This window comes from Boleophthalmus pectinirostris, unplaced genomic scaffold, assembly GCF_026225935.1.
Source record: "Boleophthalmus pectinirostris isolate CB_2022bp ecotype Guang Dong unplaced genomic scaffold, ASM2622593v1 HiC_scaffold_4, whole genome shotgun sequence".
NCBI classification, from domain to species: domain Eukaryota; kingdom Metazoa; phylum Chordata; class Actinopteri; order Gobiiformes; family Gobiidae; genus Boleophthalmus; species Boleophthalmus pectinirostris.
This window is the reverse complement of record NW_026571353.1, coordinates 24910021-24935784: the sequence shown is the minus strand read 5'-3', so window position 1 is coordinate 24935784 and position 25764 is coordinate 24910021. Positions and strand designations below refer to the sequence as shown.

General features: G+C 38.2%; 4 protein-coding genes across 6 annotated transcripts; 2 read left to right on the top strand and 2 right to left on the bottom strand.

The window, feature by feature from the left end:
- Positions 1-271: 271 nt before the first annotated feature.
- LOC110172085 (betaine--homocysteine S-methyltransferase 1) lies at positions 272-6945 on the top strand. The gene is made up of 8 exons (XM_020937904.2): positions 272-321; positions 1159-1291; positions 2172-2284; positions 2983-3174; positions 3664-3811; positions 4823-5005; positions 5566-5794; positions 6526-6945. The coding sequence occupies exons 1-8, from the start codon at positions 307-309 to the stop codon at positions 6698-6700; spliced, it is 1188 nt and encodes a 395-aa protein (XP_020793563.2). The 5' UTR covers positions 272-306; the 3' UTR covers positions 6701-6945.
- Positions 6946-7747: 802 nt separating this feature from the next.
- Positions 7748-13342, top strand: mrps36 (mitochondrial ribosomal protein S36). Of its 2 annotated transcripts, none has more exons than XM_020937948.2 (5): positions 7748-7791; positions 8338-8427; positions 9672-9735; positions 11549-11757; positions 12476-13342. In XM_020937948.2, the coding sequence occupies exons 2-5, from the start codon at positions 8374-8376 to the stop codon at positions 12491-12493; spliced, it is 345 nt and encodes a 114-aa protein (XP_020793607.1). In that variant the 5' UTR covers positions 7748-7791; positions 8338-8373; the 3' UTR covers positions 12494-13342. The 2 variants fall into 2 exon arrangements, with proteins under 2 accessions (XP_020793607.1, XP_020793608.1); XM_020937949.2 differs by having other exon boundaries at positions 7776-7791; positions 8309-8427.
- A 102-nt stretch (positions 13343-13444) lies between these two features.
- On the bottom strand, positions 13445-17300 carry pdxp (pyridoxal (pyridoxine, vitamin B6) phosphatase). Of its 2 annotated transcripts, XM_055161789.1 has the most exons (3): positions 16537-17300; positions 15478-15873; positions 13445-15028 (listed from the first exon to the last, which is right to left on the bottom strand). In XM_055161789.1, the coding sequence occupies exons 1-2, from the start codon at positions 17132-17134 to the stop codon at positions 15494-15496; spliced, it is 978 nt and encodes a 325-aa protein (XP_055017764.1). In that variant the 5' UTR covers positions 17135-17300; the 3' UTR covers positions 13445-15028; positions 15478-15493. The 2 variants fall into 2 exon arrangements, with proteins under 2 accessions (XP_055017764.1, XP_020793609.1); XM_020937950.2 differs by having other exon boundaries at positions 13445-15873.
- A 1082-nt stretch (positions 17301-18382) lies between these two features.
- LOC110172116 (UDP-glucuronosyltransferase 3A1-like) lies at positions 18383-24858 on the bottom strand. The gene is made up of 8 exons (XM_020937938.2): positions 24723-24858; positions 23828-23992; positions 23260-23462; positions 22645-22790; positions 22446-22531; positions 21715-21934; positions 20286-20469; positions 18383-18436 (listed from the first exon to the last, which is right to left on the bottom strand). Exons 1-8 carry the CDS (start codon positions 24856-24858, stop codon positions 18383-18385), a joined length of 1194 nt encoding a protein of 397 aa, XP_020793597.2.
- Between the last annotated feature and the right edge of the window lie 906 nt (positions 24859-25764).

Here is a 25764-nt window from a genome sequence, read left to right as displayed (position 1 = left end):
GGAGGCGTATCTGGATTTAAACAGTAAACAGGGCCCCTCAATTGGACAGAAATGGATGAACTCATTGAAAAACACCCCCCAATTTATCTGGACCAAACTCGTAACTCTCACAATACTCCCATTCACTCCGAGAGGGGAGGAGAGGGAGTAAACAGCACGGCAGTTGTGTAACTGAGCACTTGCCAATCAGAGACAGTGCTACTTTGACCCCTCCCCTACCTTAGAGGGATTTATAGTGGACTTCGGCGCTCCTCCAATGTCCACTCAAAGTCTGAGCAGTCAGGAGGTCCACACAGCTGCAAGAACATGGCACCAGCGAAGGTACGTGTCCAGTAATGCATGTGCAAATCTGCATGGAGACAGCTATAGACTAAGTTAAGTTATATACACTACCAGTCACCCTCTCATTCACAGTTTTTTTTTAATGTTTACTACTTTCTACATTTGATATACACACAGAAGACATCTAATATATAAAGTGAGATTTGCAGAATTATGTAGTAAAGAAAAAATAAAACAACTACTAAATATTTTTCTACAAAGCAAAGGTTGGCTAATTTGAGGACATTAAATGGTGTGGCCAAACTTTTGACTGGTAGTGTATATGTATATTTTAATGATAAAAAAATGTAACATGTTAGAATGCTTTTGACTTGGCCTGCTGCTACACTTTTGGATAACACGTTGAATTGTTTTATGCATAATTTAGTGCTTTATGACATGCACATTAACTGGACTTATGCTTCTATAATCCTATAGCTTCTTGCCATGGCATGTGCTGCACAGCTGGCATGGACGGTCAGATTTCCCTAAGACCACGTGTGTCTGAAAAGTTCTGAACTATATTACAAGAAAAAAAACTTTTTAAACTTAGATCATATATTCATTCATTCATATCATTGGATAAAATGATGTAAAAATATGGCCCTTTTTTTTGGGCTTTTTTTAATTTAAAATTTGGGAAATAAACTAGAAAAGTATTGAAGAATGTAATCTAAAACTTACTTACACCTAAAATACATTAAATAACCTAATACACTTATATCTTTTCTTGAATATTACTTTTTGGAATACAAAACTTTATTCGAGAAGCTCATGTAGTATTTTCCAAAAAGCTTGTAAAATTGAAAATATTCTTATCCATGTTTATCATTGTAGGGAATCTTGGAGCGTCTTGACGCTGGAGAGATTGTGATTGGAGATGGAGGTTTTGTCTTTGCTCTGGAGAAGAGGGGCTATGTGAAGGCCGGACCCTGGACCCCTGAGGCAGCCGCCGAACACCCCGAAGCTGGTGAGAGGTTTGAATCTCAACAGGGTGTAACATCAGGCAGAAGAGTACAGCAGACTATGTTCCTACTTTAAAGGATCCAGTCTAGGTTAAGTTAATTAATATAAGTCAGTTAATAATCATTGTTCTCATTGTTATAACTGCTGATTGTGGATGACCTATTTGAAATCTGGGCTCAGAACCAAGATTGCACTGGGGCCACTCAACAGACTTATACTTATATAATATATTTGGCACTGATTCCAGGACACATAGATCTATAAAACATGTGGTTGGAGATATGCAGTGGTGGAAGAAGTACTCAAATGTTTAAGTTAAGTGAAAGTACAGATACCAGAGCAAGAGAAAAATGCTGAAGTAAAATAAAAATATCACATGAAAAAATTTACTTAAGTTAAAATACTAAAATACCCATTTAAAAATGTACTTACAGAGTAAAACTCTGAGGTCTTATAAGGCTTCAAATGTATTACTTTTGATGAAGATTTTTTGTTGAATTTTATATCTACTACAAAATCCAACTCCAAGTAATTTCCCTTGTGGAGCAATAAAGTTTGTCTAAGTCTATCTACTTTAGTATTTATCTCAGAGTAAAGTAAAGTAAAGCAGAGTAAAATAGTTAAGAGTACAATAAATCAAAGTAGAGTACAGCAAAGTGAAGTAAAGTAGAGTAGAGTAAAGCAGAGTAAAGTTAAGTAAAGTAAAGCAGAGTATAATAAAGAAAAAGTAGAGTAGAGTAAGGCAGAGTAAAGTAGAGTAAAGTAAAGTTAAGTAGAGTAAAATAAAGCAGAGTAAAGTATACAAGCATACATACATTTAAAACACCTTAGCTTTTTGAAAAACTATAAAATGTGACATTGACAGATTTTCTCTGTGTTTCCAGTGAGGCAGCTGCACAGGGAGTTCCTGAGGGCCGGGGCTAACGTGATGCAGACCTTCACGTTCTATGCCAGCGATGACAAACTGGAGAACAGAGGCAACAAGCTCACTTTCACCGTGAGTCACATGTACAAACAAAACACCTGTCACGATAAAAGGGTTTAAACAGCGATCAGTATAATAAATGTTAGTATGACAACCACTAACACAACTTTTCAACAAGCATCATGATCCCAGTAAACCCTTTTCTAAATGATCCATAGTGTAAAAAAATAAAATAAAATCATCATGATTCCCAGTTATTGACACCATGACCAAACAAGCTTTAATTTGTGACTTTATGAAACCAAAACCTTCTGAATAAGTCATGATTGTTGATTAACCGAAATAATCTTTCATATACATAGCTGCAATAAAAAAGTATTACAAGAAGTATTTAATAAAAGGATCTATAAAAAGTCATGGCAATCTTAAATCTTAAACCCCCTACAACTCCAATTTTAAAGGTGCACCCTGTAACTTTTATGGTAGGAGAAGGGATCTGGTACCTACCTAACTACCTTGTCTCCATGGAAATGTTATTCCTTTGCTTGAAATGTTCCAGTATGGCATTAAGCATTTCTTTCACGTGTTTATTCAGTGGGCCTAACAGCACATAGTCTTGGAAATAGAAACATGGCATGTATTGCTATACTGTGGAACATTCCAGGCAAATTAAACATGAAAGGTTACAAAGAAATAGAAACATTGAAATTGGATGTTTTTCATAATTTTTTCACTCAATATATAACGCATTTTTGCCCTAATAACAACAGGGAACTCAGATCAATGAAGCTGCGTGTGATCTGGCTCGTGAAGTGGCCAATGAGGGCGACGCGCTGGTTGCCGGTGGAGTGTCCCAGACCCCGTCCTACTTGAGCTGCAAAAGCGAGGCCGAAGTGAAAGCCATCTTCAAAAAACAACTGGACGTTTTCATCAAGAAGGACGTGGACTTCCTGATTGCTGAGGTACAGATATTGAGATTTGTATCTTTTTATTTCATGCAACATAAAATAGAACGTAATGTAATGTCCACACACGCCTGGAAACCTCACATGTAGGTGGGTATTTATCACATTATGGATCTGTAACTTTTCTAGAGAAGGGTCTATACTATCAGCTCCTTGGAGATGTTATTGCTTGACTGTAATGTTTCACACTGTGGTATTAAACATATCTGTCTCCATGGGGACAACATCAACAGATCCAAATCAATTCTGTAGCTCAAACTCCATTTCACAGAAATAGTTTTAAAAATTTATGTTAATGAAGATTTTTTGGAGCAATTAAAACACCTCTGATTAATGCAAGAAAGATTAGTTTAATGCCCTACTGTGGAACACTGGAGGCACAGCAATATCTTCTTCATGGAGACAAGCAAGGAGATAAAAAGGTTCCATAGTGCAATTTTAAAATCTTGGTATAACTTGCTAACTTGTACTGCTTTTGTCTTGCAGTACTTTGAGCACGTGGAGGAGGCTGTGTGGGCTGTGGAGGTGCTGAAGGAGACTGGGAAACCTGTGGCTGCTTCTCTGTGCATTGGTCCCCAGGGTGACATGCACGGCGTGTCCCCCGGAGAGTGCGCTGTCAGGCTGGTCAAGGCTGGTGGGTGTCATCCGATATGTAGCTTAGTATTTATTTAAAGGTCCTGTATTATGCAAAATTTACTCTTGGGAGTTTTAAGGCATGTTATAATATTGTTCGCTCATCAAAAACATACCCGGGGTTGGGTTTTGTTTCAATCACACATGTTTGAATAATCCTTTGTTATTAGTCTGTCTACATATACAAAACTCCAAATGCTCTGTTCCACCTTGTGATGTCATGAAACGGTAGTCTGTAAGTTAATAGCTCCCCTTTTACCTTTAGTTCAATAGAGATTGGCAATTCAAGGCCTGAAATTATACAAATGTTTTTAGTGAAGGTGCATGGAGTTTAAAAAGACAGTGCATCATTTCCTGTCTTACCACATGACATCACAAGGTGGAACAGAGTGTTCCATTTGAGAGAAGAACTCAGTCTACATATCGAGGGGTTTGTGTGTTAAACATGTGTGTGTACTCCAAGTATGTTTATGATGAGGAAATTATAACATATGCCCATTAAATAAAAATTTAATTGGCTTCTATGTCCAACATGACACTCAAAATTGCTGAGGACTTTTGACCATCCAAAAAAGGGAATAGAGAGAATATTTTGTTGAAGTTTTAAATTGTCAGTTGCTATGACAACAGTCTAAAGTTTTCATCACCAATGTGTATGACGGGGTCTCCCAACCGGCAGTATGAGCATCCAATTTTAATTTAATTATTTAATTATTATTTATTCAATACAACTGATGAGATTAACCAGAATTTGGGGGTGAATTCATGCAGTGAATTTGCAATTACTCTGTCTCTTTAATGGTTTCTCGATTAACCAGAACAAAAGGAATAGTCATTGTTTTAGTCTACCACTTTATAAATAATCGCATCCCACCTCCAGATTGTGGATATATCTCTGAGTAAGTAAAGATTTATATGAGAAAAAGTTGGGAGCCAATAGCACATGTGTGTAGTGTTAAGATGTGACTAATCTTAAACATTCTTCTTATGTAATCTCTCTTTTTATGTCCAGGTGCTCAGATTGTTGGAATTAACTGCCACTTTGACCCCATGACCTGTGTGGAGGGTGTGAAGATGATGAAGGCTGCAGTGGAGAAGGCTGGACTCAAGGCTCACTACATGGTGCAGCCTCTGGCCTACCACACCCCAGACTGCAGCTGCCAAGGGTTCATTGATCTGCCTGAGTTCCCCTTCGGTAATAACATCAAAATCAGCAATTTTTTTCAGTAGTTTCCAATACAACTTTATTTCTAATAAATTTCTAACACAACACAGATCACCAAAGTGCAATACACAATGATAATTATAAAAGGCAATAAAATAGACAAACATTGCAAAAATATAGACATAAAAACACACTAGGCACTATAAAAGTCAACATTCATCACAGTTAAAGACAACAGGAGAGTTTTAAGAGCTGATTTGAAAAAATAAAATAGATTTAGGTCTAAGATGCATGTTTTTATTTTATCTGCATAATTTAAAAAGTTAGAATGGTAAGAAAAAGTCAATAGAAATGAAAAACGGTAGAGGGGATTAGGTACTGGGTTCACACATTTTATTCGAGTTGTGCTGTATACTTGGTTTAGTCCTGGTCTAGTCCTGGTTTAGTCCTGCTCTATTCCTCATTTAGTCCTGGCTTGGTGCTGATTTAGTCCTGGTCTAGTCATGGTTTAGTAAATAAAGTGCAGATTTCAAGCAAAAACATGCATGCAATTAAAATAACATTATCATATTAACTATTTATTCTATCAGGTCTTGAGCCCAGAATCCTGACCCGCTGGGACATGCACAAATACGCCAGGGAGGCCTATAACGCAGGCATCCGCTTCATTGGAGGCTGCTGTGGGTTTGAGCCCTACCACATCAGGGCAGTGGCCGAGGAGCTGGCACCAGAGAGGGGCTTTCTGCCCACCGCGTCAGAGAAACACGGAAACTGGGGCGCTGGTCTGGAGATGCACACCAAGCCGTGGGTCAGAGCAAGGTGAGTATGAAGACTGTTGACTGTATGAAGTCAACATGTGGAGCGAGGAGAAAGAGGTCCAGACAATGACTAATCAATCTGTCACGGTTATTACATTACACCATGGCTCTATACTGTAAAGTTTGATACCACATACAAAGTGTTGTTTATTTTAACACACTTCATATAGTCAAATCTTGACAGTGCAAGAGGCACACGGCCATCTGAATGCCTTCTGATCTATGGTATAATTTTGCTTCCTCATCAAAAACATACTTGGATTTATGTTTTCTTTCATTCACACATGTTTAACACATAAAGTTTGAATATTTAGGCTGAGTTCTTCTCTGAAACAGCAAACTTTCCCACCTTGTGATGTCACTTGTTAATACCAGAAGTGATCCACTGTGTGTACAAGTCTAAACTCCATACACTTTTACAAGAATCATTTGGATAATCACTCATGGAACTGCCAATCTTTACTGAACTAAAGGTAAAAGTTAGCTTTTAACTTGAAAACTATGACATATTCATGACATCACAAGGTGTAACTGAGCATTTTGAACTTTGGAGATGCAGTCTAATAAATAAGGATTGCTCAAACGTGTGAATGAAACTAAACAGAACTCTGAGTATGTTTTTGAGAAGGTAATATCATTATAACATGGCTTAAAGTTCATAAGAATCCATTTTGTGTAATATAGGACCTTTAATAGACAACCTATAGTCATTTACTTTTCTCCTTCTTTCAGAGCCCGTCGTAATTACTGGGAGAACCTGAAGCCTGCGTCTGGCCGTCCCCTCTGCCCGTCCATGTCCAACCCCGATGGTTGGGGTGTTACCAAGGGCGACGCAGACCTCATTCAGCAGAAAGAGGCAACAACTCAGGACCAACTCAAGCAGCTTTTCGACCGATCAAAGTGCTAAAAAAAATCTGATCTCCCTCAACAAGAACTCACCACCAACTCCTATCAAACCTGTTTACAGCAACATTATACTTCGACCTCCAGTGACAACAGCAGCTGGCTTCACATCTGCACTGTTACATCATTTATGCAAAAACGTAGAAACATCATTAACATAGTAACAGCCAGCCAAGTAAAATAATCGGGACCTATTTGTTTTCAATGAATCTGGACCAGTTTGTTTAATAAAAGAATTGGATATTTGAATATCAGTGGTGTTTTGTTGTTTTTTTTTTTGGAAGTTATTTTGCTCAAGAAATAAAACCATGTGACCTTGTTTAACAACCTAATCACAAAAACTGTCAAAATAAATGACAGTTTGGGCCTAAATAATTTAGACCTATAGGCCAAACTTAAAACAACTAAATATAGCATATAATAGAAGTATATAGAAAAGAGACACAAAGGAAGAAAGTTTCTGACTACATAAATTAAACTGTAGAAAAAAATATGTAAGTCTGAGTGACTATGCACAAGAGCCACTGAGTCTGTGTGAATGTAGTAACCATTTGTATAGCGCATGTTAAAGGTTATGTTAGTTATGTTACAGAAATAAGCCTTATTAAGCTATCAACGTTGGTGCAGTTTATTTTAGTTTAATTATTTTATTTAGACTTTTTCATATTCTTGGACCATATTTTGTGCCAGGTCTAACGTGGCTCTACAACAGGGGTGGGCAATTATTTTTTCCATGGGGCCAAATGAGAAACAGAAAATATTGTGGAGGGCTAGGCCAAAATGCTTAACTCTACATTCTGCATAATATTAATTGTATTTCTTTATAAGAAAGCAGTAAATAGCATTGTTTTGACAAGCTGGTAAAACTGGTTAGAGTATATGTTATGATTAAGCAATGAAAAAGTGAGGTTGCCTTACAAAAACCTCTGAAACACATCTCTATCAACGATATGAATGATAAAAGTGATACATCTTTTTCTTTACACAATCTATGCTACTGGTCCTCTACTCTTACTGGTCAAGCGCATGTCACGTGACCGGCTATTTGTTTTTTTCCTTCCGGATACAGATGATGCAGGGTGAAATAAGGATAAGGTGGGTAGGCTATCGACTCCTTTTCCTTATGATTTGACATTGGACAATGTTATTTTATATTCATGGATAAAATACAAAACTACATTAATCATTTAATCATATATTTTCCCTCATATCTGGCGTTTATTTTGGGCATGTGTCTTTCAGATTGCTTATCTGCCTAATTTACTTGCTAACCGCTGCATGCCCTTTGTGACAAATGGGTTCACGAACTATATTTTTTTATTTCCATTAGTGTCGCATAAAAATATGTTGAAAATAAAGGTTTTGTGAGTGACAAGACGTATTCAGTGACCATTCTGGGGTGTTTTTGAATGCTGTATAAGGTCAAGAAGATCCAGTTTAAGCTAACAAAATCGCTGCCTGATTTGTTTCTCATTAACTCACCACATTACCGTTCATACGTAGCGTTAGCATCTTTTGCAATCTATATCATCGCCGCAGCATTTCCACCTGCATCCTATAGTCCCTGGACCAAATCCTGAACGTATATTGTGTTTTTTATGTTGTACAATAGCGCTATCTTGTGGTGTTTTGTGAGAGCAGGGATATCTTGAGAGGAAGTGAACCCTTGAGGTCACCATGGGAGGCAAAGTCAGCTCCAAAATGGCAGCTCCCACCGCTCGAGTGATACAGGTACAGACGACTCACAAATTGTATGTTTAATAGGTCTTGTAACACATTTTAATTGTATATTGTTTTTCAAGTTGTGATTTTCTACCTTTGATGCTATTTAATGGGTGTTTTCACTGCGGTAATGTGTGTCAAAGAGCGTTTTACCCTTGTTGATGTCCTTGTTCAGTTTCCAAACTTGAAATGCACGTTTGCATTTCTATGTTTACAACAATACAAGGCATGGCAACATAGTCATTACTAAACATTACTGATTTTGCATAGCACAGACTCGTATGGGGCACCTAGTCTAGCCTTTCGTCACTGTTTACAGCTGCCATGCTTATAGAGGTTAAAATTAACTCTCCAGGCCTTTTAAATGTTTGGCTTCCTTACAGTCTTATAATATAACATACAACATGCACAGACTTTAACTCTAGTATTCTTCTTTTGACGTGCCTTTAGTATTTTAATAAATTTAGTGATCGTTCGTCACTAGGGGAGTGCAAAAAATATTGAAATATCGATATATCTTATCGTTTAATGTGATGATACAGTATTAATATCTTGGGCTGCTGTTTCGATATATTGCCAGAGTATTTTTTGGGTATATTTTACTAAATTATTTTGTTACAGTGCTACAGTTTTGTTGCTTGTTTAGTGAAAGGAAAGTCTATGCAGCACATTTGACATTTTCACTGTTTTGAGTATTAAAATGGGTGTGTTTTATATTTGTATAATTATGTATTTATTAATTTATTTTTTAATGAGACAGGGACACAATTTTTACATTAACCTTAACAGGAAAGATGCATTGTACCAGGTTGTAGCCCCAGTGCTAGTTTCCACCTGTAGTCCCTGGGCAGGTTCATTGATTGTATTTGACCTTAGCTATCAACTGTTCTTCCTGGAGACCTATGTAGTATGTTTTGGGTTGAGTATGAAATATGAACTTTTCACAAGAAGTAGTTTAACAAAGACTTTTAGTATCACAGCCATGATTTAGCCTTTATTTTTTATTAAACTGTATAGAATTTATATGAAATACAATATCGTATTGAATCGTATCAAATGAAAAGCTCACTGTATCTGTATATGTATCATATTGTGGCCCATGTATCGAGGTGTGTATCATATCGGCAACTTCTGAATGATACCCAGCCCTATTCTGTTTTGGTTGTATAAAATCAATACCATCAATCTATTTTAAAATAAGTTAGTAGTTAACAGGTTTAAGCAATCTTCATAACTTTTATTTGTCTTTCTAGGTCGTGAGGCCTCATGCTCCTCTGATCAAATTCCCCAACAGACATGGCACCCCAAAGCCCAATGGTGAGTTTGTTGTATAATATGCACCGTGCACCTTGGTCAGCTGGTTGCAACACACAGTCATAAACAAAAGTTACTGTCCATAGTGTTCAGAGTGGTGTAACCTGGGTCATAGCTGTGGCAATTTACTCTATGCAAACACATGAGAGAGCTTCTGTATAGAACAGGGGTCGGCAACCTGCGGCTCTTTAGCACTTCCCTAGTGGCTCCCTGGAGCTTTTTCAAAAATGAGTGAAAATGGAAAAGGGATGATTTTTTTGTTGTTGTTTTAATATGGTTTCTTTAGGGGTAAAACCCTCGTTCATCTCTGGTCATGGATCTGATCCATCAGCTGTGTGTGCAAACGCAAACATAGGAAAAGTGTTTCAGCAGAACAAACAGATGAGCTGAAGCGGGGGGTGGTGTGCGGTGCCTCCACCTGAGAAGCGTTTTCCCCGAGAAAAACAAAACAAAAAAAAACACGTGCACAGATGGATGCTCAGAACAACATATAATGAACCAAACTGGATTCATGCTTCTGTCCGGATGCTTTGCACCACCTCGGAACCAGGCCGCGGTCGAGCGTGGAGGACCGGAGCAGCCCGCCCGGACCTGTAGTCCACAGCGCATTCTCACTTTTCCCGCACAGAACCAGCGCACAGAGGACGACGCTTAACCGCTCGGACCCAGTCCTTTGCACGCTGGTCTTGCTCGCCCCCGTCTGGAACCAGGACACAGAGGACGAAGCCTCCGGACAATCTGACCAACACTGGACCCCCAGCCCCGTCTTGAGGAGCTGCGCGCTGACTGCTCCCGTGTATTTTGCGCTGCTGCCCGAGCTCAGAGCTTCTGCTCTGGGCTGATGTTGCGTAGAAAGTTCTACATGCTGCTGTTTTATGAATGCTCCTATGCACGATCAGAAGAAATGCGACTGCTGCTCTGAATACTTCCATCATCGTCGTCAAAGCAACAGGTAAACGTCGGTCTACAGACGGCGCACCGAGTATGAGAGGGTCGCAAAAGGGGTTTGTGTAATCATGAATGCTCATTTTGTATTTGTACCCGACTTAGTCATTTTAATAGTAGGTTTATATAGCTAATACACTGACAGCCTATGTTGCCTTCATATTAGGCTTATATAAGGCTTTTAATTTTTTGCGGCTCCAGGCAGGTATGTTTTTTGTTTTTTCGGGCCAGTATGGCTCTTTGAACATTTTGGGTTGCCGACCCCTGGTATAGAATATACAAAGAGCACCAGTGTAGTTGTCAGGCTAATGCAATTTACAATTAAAAAAAAGAAAGATCTTGTGTCAAATGGTTTAAAATAGGGCTGGACAATATTGACAAATATTATTCAGAATCAGACTTTCTTATATATAATTTGAGTAAATACAAATAAACAAAAGAAACACAGTACTCAGGTCCAAGTCTTCAGCAGCATAAAAACTGTTTAGTAATTAGTTTGAAATATTGTATGTTAAGTGCAGTCTTTAAATCAACCCCCACCTATCCACATTTTCTAAAGTAAGTGAATTGTCTTAATAAAATATGCAGATGAGACTTTTACAATGTATTAAAATTTGCTAATATAGCTCTGTAAATGTCTTGGTTAGGCTCAAGTATTGCCCAAAACATGTACCATAAAATTAACTAAAATAGGGCAGAAATAGCAGTTTATATCTTTGTTTGGAAGATTATACTGCACATTTCTGTTCAGTTTAATTATAGACGTTAAACTTGATATTTGCCTACACTGTTTACCTTGTTTACTCTACAAATATACATTGGAACATCGGTTGTACCTAACCAAACATTCCCTATATTTGTTTTTCACCAGTCCAAGAAGCACTGAAAACACTTGCAGTTAATCTTCAACAACACAACGCTCCCAGTGCTCCTTCAGCTGCTCCTCCTCCTCAGTTTTCTCGACCGCATTCACTTTTGACCCCGATCTCTGGCACGCCCGACACCCTGGCCTCTGTTCAGCTCCTCCCTGCACGATACCGCCGAAGACCGCTCTCTGCTGACGAAATGGACTTTATTCAGGTAAAAGCTTTTTTATTTTGGGATTATTTAAGTGACTTTTTACTGTAAATGGGAAGGTAATTGGGAAAGGCCTGGAGAAAAAGTAGTAACTGATGATTATTTTAGCAGTCGACTAGTCAAATGATTATTTATAATGTATACTGTGATGTTTTAAATGCATTTCTAACCAAATAAAGGTTGACAAATGAAGACTTAAGGCTTCTAGTCATTGAATATTTATAAATAAACTGTTTTTTTTTTTGTGAAAATCTGAAAAAGTTTAAACAGTATATCAATATTGTCTGTTTTGTGGCATATTTTTGCTCTGTGTTGATCTGTGTAGTCTTAATAACAAGAAAAAGTCCATTACAATCATTTTAATAGTACTAAGCACGATTATTCGATTTAATTGCTGCAGTTCTTTGCTCTTACGACTGAGATTTATCTATTCAAATCAGGATTCGGAGAGTCCTAAGATTATACAAGAATCCCATACATGTCAGAGCATGTTTATAGAGATCTTAACTATGGGGTAGTCCAGTTTTATCTAAAATAAGACCCCACTAAGACAGGATAATATGTTGTTTGCAGGGGAAATTAATTACAGCCTTTGTGATTTGATGCAACAAATACTATTGCTATTTCTCTTTGATTGTGATTAAATGCAGTCCTTGTTTGGAAGAGACAAGATAACAGGTTGTTCTACTTTTTTCTTAATTTTTTTTTTTCTCTTTTGCAGCGTGGTGGTCCAGAATGATGAGAAGGAATTCAATCATTGCAACCAAAGTCCTTATCTGTGGATCAGTCTCCCTCTTTCTGCTCCTCAGCACCAATGCCATATGATACATAATTTAGAATAAAATATTACTTATTGCTGTTCAAATGTACATATGTTTATTTTTGTAGATATTGCAAGTTGTAAAGTGACATCATTTCTGATCTATGTCATAATGTTGTTTCCTGATCATAAACATACCTGGAGTTGTTTTGTTTCATTCACACGTTTAACACACAAATCTTGCATCTTTCGGCTGAGCTCTTCTCTCAAACCAAATACACTACCCCTCGTAATGTCATGTGGTAATACAGGAAGTGCTCCACTGTGTTTTTAAACTCACCTTCACCAGAATCATTTGGATTATTTCAGCTCTGGAACTGCCAATCTCTACTCAACTAAAGGTAAAAGGCAGCTGTTAACTTGGAAAATGCCACACAGAGTATTTTGAGCTTTAGAGATGTAGACAGACGAACAATGTAGGGTTACTCAGACGTGTAAATGAAATGAACACAACTCCAGGTATGTTTTTGATGAGGTAACAACATTTAAACATGGCTTAAACTTGACAGGAGTCCATTTTGTGTAATACTTTTTACAGACCAGGTCAAAACATGCATCTACACTGAGTACAGAGTAATACTATGTCAAATCTCCCACAATCTTGCTACACTACGCACATTTTACTCAAGTGTTTCATAAAATATAGGAAATAAATTATTGTAATACTGGCTTAATATTAGCACTTTTAAATTGAACTCAAAAGAATATTACAGTTCTAGGTCTTCATGTGAACAACTGAACTTGAAATAAAGTATTGACTTAAATGCAGTTTGCGTGTTGGAAATATTTAATCTTTTTTAATACAGAAAACGCATACAAGGGCATTCACAGTGTCATCAGTAAAATTGTATGCAGTTTGGCAGCAAGTTCAGATTACATTTAATATTTTTATCATTACAGTCATGCTCAATATGATAAATAATTATGGTTTTGTTCCAGTGTATAGTTGGCACTGACAAACTTTTTTACCCAGATAATATATTTCCAGTTCATTCTTCACTGACACTGACTGATACATGATAGAAAGGCCAAAAGAGACTGTTTCTGTTTGCAGATTGTCATTTTTAGTCTTAAAGGTGCGCTGTGACTTTTCTGGTACAGGGTCTGCATTGTCTGTATGGCATTAAACTGGTCTGTATCCATGGAGACACGCAGATGACGCTACCAGACAAAGGTACATTTTAGATCTGTGGTGAGGGAAGCCCGCTCACAGTAAGAATACATGTTTTTCGATGTATTTTTTTAGCATCAACACACGCCTAACTGTATAAATGCAAGATACATAAGACTAATGGAGGAGTTACACAGAAAAGTAACAGAGTGCACCTTTAAATGTATTCATAAATGCTATAAATAAGTCTCGGTTAGACTGCAGATTCAGTGTTGTGGGCAGAATGTGTTTTACAATGTCATTACCACAGTGGTTCTCAAATGGTGGTACGCAAACTTTATTTGGTGGTACATTACGTCCTCTGCAGACTTTGATTTGTTGAAATTACAATTTTATTCCCAATTTTGGCTCTCTTTGTGCCTCATTTATAACTTCTTTATGCATGATTCAGTCCCATTTAGACCTGACACAGGCATAATTTAGGAATACTCTGGAACCTGTTATAGTCTCATTATAAACTAGGGATGCACCGTTACAATACTGGTGTCGAACATCGGCGTTGATACTGAAAAACTGACTGGATCAGGTATCGATTCCATAATATCAGTTAAAGTCGATATTGCGACAGGGCCTTGAATTCGATCCCTATTATAGACCTGGCTTAGATCTGCTGATACTTATTATTAGATAGTACTTTGTGTGAAAATATTGAGAACCACTGCATTAGAACAATTCCTGACTTTACAAAAATACTGTGCTCTTGAAACACCTTTTCAAACACGATCTACAAACCGCATGAACGAGAAAGTGCAATATATTTCTATAAACACAGCAAGGACTTCAGTCACAAATGGGCACAACACTAGAGAAACACTGAGGTATGCATTAGGCTATAATTAAGGAGAACCTACTTCAGTCTTGGTCACAACAAAGACAACGCCTTGTTATTTGAGAATCATTTACAGTAGGCTGTGTCTGCTTAAGATAACCATCGCGAATAAATTAATTAGAAGCAATATGTGCACTGGAGTAGGCCTGTCACGATAATACATTTTGGTGAGACCACAGACTGTATATATAAATGCTGGCTCCATCAACTCTGGCTCCAATTGAAAAAACATCACCTCTCTCCTTGCAACTGCTGCAGTGAGCCTCGTCATTTTGGTCTTAAAATATTAATATTAACCTGCTCTATATGATTCTAGTATTATTTTGATATTTTGTCCGTAAATGACTGGAACATTCTCCAAATTTGCCTTTATAAACGCTAGCACCGTGAGCTTCATTTGGATCCAAACGCTATGGGTGACGTCACACTCCCATAGTCCACTTCTTTATACGGTCTATGAGTGAGACAATAATGTTGAAGTTAGTTAATATACAGACTTATAAATGATAATATTGAAACTAATTTATACCACTGGCACAATAACCATTAAGCAGGATTACTCTCACCAAAAAAAAGAAACATGAACTGGAAACAATAGCAGAATAAAACTGAAGTTTGACCTACTGCAAAATGCTAATCCCAATCAGTACCATAATTTCCTCCACAAAATAAAACTAAGTAAAAAATATCCTGCCTCATCTGCAAAAAACTATTAGCCCTGTCTTTTAGATTTGCACAAACATGTTCATATTTGATATTTTTTGTCAAGTAATTTAAAATGTGAAATCGTATTATTAAAACACAAATCGTAATGCTTCTTTGAAAAATCTCAATAGGATATTTTTCCCATATCATGCAATCTATCAAATATTGTGGATATAGTAATTATCGTGACAGGCGTACACTTGAGTTGAAACCGTCAGTTGCTCTCCTCCTCCTCCTTCTTCTCCTCCTCCTCCTTCTTCTCTTCTACATCTTCAAATGCAGGTAAGAAATCAGCAATTGTGTCTACCACATAGTCCGGCACTAGGCTGTGGTTTGTGGACAGGTCACTTTTGCTGTACTCGTGAGCATCCTCCATCTGAGAGACCCCCGTTAGCGTTAGCATGGTGTCCAGACCACAGTTGGACCCAAAGAGCATGTCCGTTTCCAGGCGGTCCCCCACCATCAGGCACTGGGCCGGGTCCACTCCACTGAACTGGCTGGAGATGCACTCGAACATGAAGCGACTGGGTTTTCCGATGACAGTGGCTTTGCGGCCGGAAGCAACCTCAATAGCAGCAGTGAGGGACCCAGAACCTGTGGAAAAATCAAGTATAAGTTTAATTTGAATGATTTCAGCCCTGGAATTGCCTGTCTCTACTGAATTAAAGGCAAAAAGTAAAGGTTCACTTGAAAACTACCGCTTCATGACAGCACAAGGTGGATATCATGAACAGAGCATTTTGAGCTTTTAAGATGTAAACAGACTATAAGAATGCAAGGTTACTCAAACCTGAGAGTGAAACAAAACACAACTTGGGGCATGTTTTTGATGAGGTAACAACATTATAACATGTCTTAAAGCTAAAAATAATCAATTTTGTGTAATGTAGGGTTTGTAGAAAGGCAGCAGGTCCCCTAAAGTGACTGTATATAACCCAACAGATTTTGAAGAAACACTTATTAGTCATGCAATCAAATATTTTATAAGGTAACAACCAATGCAATACTAAAAAGCTTTTATTTTTCATAGGCCTGTACAAACTAGTTTAAAGCCCAATTCATTTCTTGCACAATAAGGTTAAGGCGGGATAATTATAAAACCACTGGCAAATAGGCCTAGGTGTTACAGAGCAGTGTGTTACAGAGGTTTACCAATTAAATGTTAATAAAACAATGGGCCAGTAGTCTGAAAAGGACCAATTAATAGTAAGATACTGACTTGTATACCTGTAATATGTAATAATACTGTTATAATACCTGGCAGTATCCTTCCACCGCTGAGAGGGTGCCAGGGGTCGTTGTCAGTGGCCAGGAACAGGCACTCGGGGTCCCTCAGGTAGCACGAGGCTTTGGCCAGTTTGAGAAAAGTCAGTTTATCGTCATGTCCCACCAGCACCGCCTTCACGTCGGGGGCCAGGTCGCAGTTGTAGATGGTGGCCTCCGGCTCGTCCGCTTCCTCCACGCAGGGGATGCCCGCCTCCAGCAGCTCCCTCCGCAGCCCCTCGCAGCCGATCACGAACACCTGCCCCCGGACCTTCACCACGTCTCTCAGGTACAGCGCGGAGCAGTAGGACGAGCTGAAGATCTGCTCCAGCATCACCTCGTGGAAGCCCAGCCGGGAGAACTTGTGCATGTAATTCTCACGGGGCCTGGTGCAGTTGTTGGTGACGAATACCACATGTTTGCCGTTTCTTATCAGAGAATTCACCACCTTGGCTGCGCCGGTGATCTCCTTCTCCCCGTGCCAGATCACCCCGTCACAGTCGAAGAGGAAGAAGTCCTTCGCCTCCAGCAGATTTCGGATCTGCGGTCCTCGAATTTTCTGGCAGCCTTTGAAGCCAAAGGCGCCTGCCATTTCGGCCTTTTCCTCGTTTTCGTCCGTGTTTTACCTGCTAATGTGTCCCCATATTCACAACTGGTGCACATCCGCTTTAAAATAACAGCTGGAATCAAAGGAGCACAGATCTACGTGGAAATCACATTGCAGAGTCCTTGGTGCGATTGCACGGGCAGCAGCTACATAAACATTGACGCCTGGACACGCCCACACGTCTGTCCCCACCAATAAAAGGACCAGAGATCCTCACGAGGACACACATTTACTCTGGCTTTTATGCGCAGAAACTATTTTCGATTTATATATATTTTTAGATAATGGGTAGCATGTGCTGCTCTATAATGTGGCATTTTAATGTAAAAATACAAATAATGTCTCTATAGTGAGTGAATGAACGAACAGCAACAAACCGGTTACGCTCCTGTTACTACTGTGTGTGTGTGAATAGTGATCAGTCTTCCCTGGTCTGTGGGAAAATCCAGTCAACTCAGGCGTAAAATGATAACTGCGCCCTCTAGAGACCACACAGGAATAGTACTGGACATGTGGTAATGGCCTTGAATTAGAATGGCCTACTACTTACACCACGGGTGGGCAATATTTTTTTGTTTTATGTGGCCACATGAGAAACAGAAAATATTGTGGAGGGCCGGGCCAAAATGTTTAACTCAACTCCGCATAATATTAATTGTATTTCTTTATAAAAAGCAGTCAATAGCATCGTTTTGACAAGCCGGTAAGACTGGTAGGTATATGTTATGACTAAGAAATAAAACACAAAAATTGTCTCTAAATTAAAGGCGATGCAGCTTTAGTCCATGCATGAGGTAAAATTATAAAACATGTTTATTCTGTAATTCCAAACTATTTTAACGTGCTGGTCAGTGTCAACCAAAGGGCCATATGTGGCCCAGGAGCTGTACAATGCCTAGGTCTGACTTATAACAATATGATCATGCATAAAACCATAACCTAAATGTAACATTAAATGCATCATCAGTACACTTCATTGTAGACATACATTTAAAGTTATTAGGCCAAAGTATTGCTAATGTATTAGGTGAATTCAAACAAGAAAACCTACTCAAATCAAGATTATTACTGTGATTTCATTATATTTTAACTTGTTTTAAATTACATACATGTTCAACAGTTTATGTTTAAAATTTCATTGGTTCATTTCACCTTCTGTTTATCTAGATGAATGCAGACTAGTTAACTGGATAGTTGCCCTTACTTCAACTCTTCTGCTTTGTTATGCTTTGTTCAGACCACTCTGGATTGCGTGCGAGTTGGAGGAAGACTTACTGGCACCTGCAACTGTCAGACAAACAGACAAATTAAACATTGAGGGGAGTGTAGGACGGGTGAATGGGCAAAGAACAAGCCTTCCTAATTGGTCATTATTTCCTTGCTAATCTATATTTTCCTCCGAGCTAGCCCCCAACACAGATGTAAGGAGCGGGAGGGGGCTGTGGGACCCTGATCTGCTGTCGTCGCCGGGGCACTGACCGTGAACGCTGCCATGTGCCTTTGTGTCTTGTTTAGGGAGAGAGAGAGGGGACACGATGGCGACCAGTGGGGAGGGGGGCTTTAGATTGCAGGTGCTGAAGTCTAAATATGGATTTAGTAGTTGTGCATTGTTTCAAGTAAGAGTATATTTTATCAAGACCCTTATGTACATTTTTAGATTAGTATAATTGTCATATTGCCCATGGAGAAGCAGAGTGCACACGAACCCATTAGCCCACACAAACAGGTCAAAGTAGCATGGAGGTGTCGGACATTGTGGCGCTACAGTGCAACAATCCAGAGTTCAACAGGGGTTTCAAAACACATTTGATATTTAAAGCAGTAATCAGATGATCCAATAATTACATCTGATTTTTAAAGGTGCACTGTGCAGCTTTTCTGGTAGGGGGGGTCCACTACCTACTTGTCTCTATGAAGATGTTTTTGCTTTGCCAGGAATTATCATATTCACAGACCATTTATTCATTACGGGTGTTTCTATTGCTCAAAAAGACAATAATTCCATTTGTGAATAGGGGCGCCTCTCCACAGATCTGAACTGTATTGTGATTGTCTCCCTCGTAATTGATAGGTTTAATTTATACTGTGGAACATTCTAGATAAAAAAAGCTAAATTTCCACAGAGATAAGCAGAATACGGACCCTCCACTAGAAATGTTACACAGTGCACCTTTTAAATAGGCCAACACTTCATTAACATTTTCTATTTAATTTTTGTCTTGGCCACACTAGTTTATTTTACATGTTTGAACAATCAGAAAGAAATCCGATTACTGATATCGGATCTAACCAGTTACATGACATTTCAGTAATCTTATAACTCAAGAAAGCAGATAATAATAAAATTTTAGGGGTACATGTAAATACTGAGACTCTGCAGTGCCATTACAGAGGGGTTGTTCAGTCTAAAAGTGTATGTCTATGGCAGAATGTTCAGCAGTTACCATGGTGACACAGCACACCCTGTCAAAATGTTTTGAGATTGTCTGGAAAGTCAAGACAAACACTAAATGGGTTTAAACAACAAATTTTCAGGAGCCTGTGATCAATATTCCTGGTTTAGGTAGGGTGACCAGACATTCCTGATTACCCGGGACAGTGCCAGTTTTGAGCTCTGTGTCCCTTGTCCCAGCAGATTTATCCAAAACCAGTGATTTGTCCCAGTTTTACACAAGAAATGTCCCAGGTGTCCCTATTTTTGACCAATTTGATACCCACCAAGAGTAAAGAATGTCCAAAACACAAAGAAAATGTGAATATTCTGACTCACATTAGTGCTGAGTGCAGAACCATTTTCCTTAATTACGCACTCGTTTCACAATTTTATTATTACCAACCGCTCCAAACTGGGGGTGTCCCAGTTTTTTTTTTATTTTGAAAATCTGTTCACCCTATGTTTATGTGTTTGATTTTCAACAAAAAGTTGAAAGTGACCAACTGAAAAACTGTTGTCTAATGTTAGCGTCTCTAATTTTAAATGTGAGAGATTTGTTTAACAATACAAATCAACCCACCAAAACTCTAATTTAGTGAAAATCATAATGCCTGTCTATTGGCTTTTAGGTTTATTCTGTTCTATTAAGTGTCCATTCCTACATAAACTCCAGCAGATAGTGAGAAAAATTAAAAGTGCTACTGTCAGGAGCATCATGATATCCAGTAGGTTCCTCTGGTACCAGGGCTGACCCAGAGCCACAGGCTTTAGATGCAGTCCACTTCCACTCTGCAGGACGTGATCCACCCACAGCACAAACCTCTGAGCAGGAGGTACGGGCTGGGACTTATGGAGCGCGCTCAATGACAAAGCAGATGACTTAAATCTACAGAGATGAAACAGGACAAAGAAGTCAACAGTAAAATAATCTGTAATGAGCTTTTAAACAATGTTATAACAAGTCCTTGCACCCTGATTAAGGTTACGTACATTGGTGCATGATAAAGACATGATAAAGGCTTTTAACTTTTCTAAACAGACAGAGTGCCTTGGTTTTGGTGTCGTCTGATTTTCTGTATGCATTTTAAGATCTTATTTCACAGACAACTACTTAAATATTTTATAAAGAAGCCTTCTCCATTGACCTGTCAACAATTTTGAACTATACGTGTACCCACATAGGGCTTTTCATCTCATTGTTTTCTTTTTAATGTTATAGCAGTGTTCCCTCATCATTAGCTTACTCAGAGTTATATTTTGATAGATTCATACATGTCTGAGCAATCCTGTATTCAAGGAGCCTGATTCATCAAACAGTTTCACTTCATGGAAACCGTCTGACCTCGCAGTATTAGCATTCATTTGCTTGATGGTAGGTGGGTGCTTTTTTAATTTAACCTGTCACTACTATTTGGTCGTGACGTATGTAATACGCCGCTAACAGGGCTAACTGGTATATTAACCTTTTCCCAAATCCCGTAGGAAGAAGGGCAATAACATCTTTCCCCTTCACCAAACATTCTCTTTGTTCCGGCTTTAAATCCTCAATCTCGAGAATCAACACAGAATTCGACTACATCCATCTCTGCTTTGTTTACTGTTGTGCTGTACCAAAAAAGGGACCCAGACAGGCACTTGAGTTTGACCTCATGGCTTCACAGCTCTTTGCTGATTGACCAGTGCGCGTTCTCCAACTTACGAGGTTCTTGCAAACCATCCAGTGTATTCCGATTCCTGACCTTGTTGCTGGAAAGAAATGGAATTGAGTGGAGGCACTAGGTGGCGCCTGCCTGGCTAGTATTCAAACCTTTCTGTTTTCACCTATCACCTATCACTGTCCACTTCTATGAATTTACTAGCGTTTATTTAAAAAAGTCAGACTCCTTGTCACAAATGTAGGGTTTGAAGATGTCACGTATCAATTTTTTAACACTAAAACAAGCAAATAATAAAAATGCTGCTTGTTAGGTTAAAATACTACTATGCCACTGGACCTATTACTAGTATTAGGCAGTTTTAGATCAATATTGAAGAAAAATAATGATCTAAATATATAAATACACAAAAAAATCCATAGCCCAGTCTCTATCAGGTTTTGTATCTATAGTACAGTATAAGACACCCAACTCACCTGCTGTCTCGTATAAGAGTTTGAATGGTAGAGCTGAGACGACCGCGTGTGATGTGAGTAGGTTTAATGATGAGTCCGAGGCCCTTCGCTTCTGCCTTCACTACATTATCAAACTGATCTCCAAACAGAGGAATGCCCAAGACGGGGACTGCGTGGTACACTGCCTGGAGGAGACTGTTCTGCCCCCCGTGGGTGATGAAGAGGCAGACTTTTGGATGGCCTTAAAATCAAATACAATAAAAATATTAAAAAGTGATCCAGCCAAAGAGATTTGGGTTTGGGTAAATATCAAATTTGATTTGTCATTGATGTTTTAATATTAGGATTCTGTTGAAAGTTATGATTTCAAACATGTCCAGAAGAACTGACAAAAAGACTGAAATAGGCCTGTGAAGTGACAAACTAATGGAAGACTCCAGTGTATTTCAGAACATGGTTGCACCAATTAAAAGTGCAGGGTTTTTGAGCTGTGTCTATTCAGATTGCAATTTTGATCAGAGTGTGATCTTGTAGCCCTACTGAAGTGAAAGCATGATCATCTCATACTCTCGCCCATGGATAGCAGAATGATAAAATGATGTAACCACTGATTGTAACCAATCAACAATTTAAAACAATATGTTTTAGCATTTTTGCCCATTCAAAATATACAATACTTAGTTTTGAATTGTTAATTGTTATGATAACGGTCCTAGATTTTTTCACTCTATACAGGATAATTTAGTACATACCTAGTAAGTCATTCAAAGGAAGCCAATCCACAATCTTAACATTAGGAGGTATGTCTATGTGAGACGGCCATAGTTTGGTGTCATACCTACAAGGAGATAAGGAGTTAATAAATAAATACATTTTCACCTTTTATCATATATTATATTACATTACTAAAACATATGTGCTTTTGTGCCAATGTTTAAAGTGTAAATGTACCTCCAGATAACTCCTTGAGGAACACTAGAGAAGCCAGCCACCAGCTCAGTGATGAGCGAGTCCACAGACACAGAAGACACCATCGACCCCAGTGTAACCACAATGAAACATGGTTCTTTAAGGTTTGTAATCCATGAATTAAAGTCCTGATTGATGATAATTTGATTTTAATAATTTGAAATACACTTTGGTTAATAAGACACAACACACAACATTCCCTATAGTTTAAAATGGAGTTAGAGGAAATGTCAGAGTTCTATGTTTTTTTTATGGGATTTACAGATTGCAGATTCACTGACCTAGTTTATGGTTAATGCCTCTGTAATTACTGGGCCTATCCACATGAAACAAAGACTGGCACAAAGTTAAACTTCTTCTCTGTCAGTTTAAATAAGTAAAAGTGAACATATTTTTTCATAATAGCTTCAACTCCAAAGCTGTGATTATTGTCAGTTTAAAGGTCTTGATAAGATTTAGCAATTGTAAACCATACGTTTGAATATTTCTTGCAAAAACAGCAATTCTCCCATAAAGTTAGATAGGCCCCACCCCTCCATCTGAAATGATCTTCAAATTGTAGAAAGTGAGAACATCCTGTTGATATGACATGTGTACCTGTTGTAGAGGCTTAGCAGGTTTATTGAGGACTCCTCCCACCAGCACAGTAAAGGGCATTAGAGGCTGAGGAAACTCCAGGGAGAAGTCAGTGTTAAATGTCCATAGTTCTGCTCCTTGATGTAACTCATCCAATCCACTAGGGGGCTGTTCAAGGTGCTGTGCGACAACGTCACTAAATCTGGACCAAACAAGAGCCTGACCTGCGATTAAAAAAAAAAACAACTAAAATACAAAATTAAAGTTTAGTTTTTACTTTAAAGGTGTACTATGTAACTTTTCTGGCAGAGGGTCTGTCACCTTCTTGTCTCATGGAGATGTTATTGCTTTACCCTGAATGTTCCACAGTATCACATTAATCTTGCATTAATTACAGCTGGTTTCATTGCTCAAAATATCTTAAAAATATGCATTTTTAAAGCACATCTCCTCACCTACTTCATGGAGATGGTTGAGGTTAATGCCATACTGCGGTACATTCTAGGCAAATAGCATAGCATTTCCATGAAGACAGAAAAGTTACATAATGCTTCTTTAAACATGTACACATTCAAATACCATGTCTTACCTACTGGTGCAAGGAAAAAATAAAACAGATTCTTCATTCGACCCCATAAGTTCATGTGGTGTGTGAGCTCAGAGTTGAAGACTGGTACATAGGAGATCGGACTGGGAAGGCCAATGGAGAGCGGCCCATTCAAAGCACCAGGATAGAACGCAATGTACCGAATACCTGCAGTAAATAAATCAAATAATAAAGTAAAAGACTAAATATCGAATAATACATGTGCATTTGTAAAGTTGTATTATAACTTTTCTCGTGGAGGGTCAGCCATCTGATTTTCTCCACAAAGATATTATTTTTATTGTATCCAACTTAACTATATTATATTTATGTGATTGCAGATGTTTTTATTTATACTTTACAGTTCATGTTATCAACATTTCCTAAAGGTGTGATGCTAACTGTAAGCACTGTTGGATAGACTTAATAAGAAGAGGTGGGATTTGTCCTCTTAAAGTCTTTCACATGTAAAATTACAGTCACAAGCTAGATAGTAGTTTTTTAGTTAGTCACTCTAACTTTTTTGTTGAAAATCTCCTCCTGAACAAGGCCATGAACGCTGAATCCTGAAATTCTGTGCTGTTTAAATCAATTTAGTATTTTCTTCTTGAGTTTTCAGACTATATAAAAACATTTTTGGCAGTTTTTGCTTATGTGTGCATTGAGTGTCCATGGTAACTGTTGAACATTCTGCCAGTAGAGATACATGTAGAACACCCCCAGCGTGATGTCACTGCAAAGTATCAATTGCTTTAAAATGACTGAATAACATGAATAACATGTGAGACTGATTAATGTTGAAAATGTCAGGTAAAGCAATAACATCTCAATGGCAACACTCAGTGTAGCAGACCCTTCAGCAGAAGGTTCCGCAGTGCTCCTTTAAAGTATGACATACCCAGTTTACGTGCCAGAATGAATGAACAGGGATTTAATGCATCGAGAACCGCAACATCATAATTTTCATTTTGCAGAAATGACATCATCTTTTCGTCTTCAAGAAGTCTGCCACACTGATAGGATAAATGTCCCATGAACTTTAAAAAGCCACCAAAGGCATCCCTGAGAACAGAAACAAACATTGTAGTTAATTCATTGTTGATGCTGTATTTCTCTTTAAAGGGTCTTTATCACACTATTTTCTGATCAATGTTATAATGTTGCGTCCTCATAAAAAACAAACCTGGAGTTGGGTTTTGTTTCATTCACACAGACCCGGCATATTCAGGCTGAGTTCTTCTCTCAAACAGAAAATGCTGTTCCACCTTGTGATGTCATGTGGTAATACAGGAAGTCCTCCAATGTGTGTTTAAACAGCGAACACCTTCACTCGAATCAGTTGGATAATTTCAGCCCTGAAATTGCCAATCTCAACTAAACAAAAGGTAAATTCCAAAAGTGGAATAGAGCATTTTGATCTTTGGAGATGTAGACAGATTAATAATATAGCATTACTGAAACATATCTGAATTAAAAACAAAACACCAGGTATGTTTTTGATGAGGAAACAGCATAATCAATCAATCATCATAAATCAAGAGGATGGACTGCTGTATTACTTAGATTTAGACTTTATTGATCCACAAGGAAAATTATTTGGTATTATTAGAGTATTTTTTATTATGTTTGTTTCATTGTTGCTGCCGGAAATTGAATTTCTTTCAATCAATACATTTTTATCTATCCATCTGTCTATCTATTTATCTATCTATCAGAAAATCGCGGACCCTTTAAAATAACCGAATCCTCATTTAGTTAGAAGCATATTACAAATTATACTCTAAAACATACAAGTACAACTATTGCGGCCAGTTAAAACTCTAACTGATTAATAGAAAAGACAAATCACAATGGCCAGAATTAAAATCAAGTTTTTAGTAGTTTCTCATACCTTCCCAATAAGAACTGTGTCTGTTGCTCCTGGAACTGGCTGTTGTACT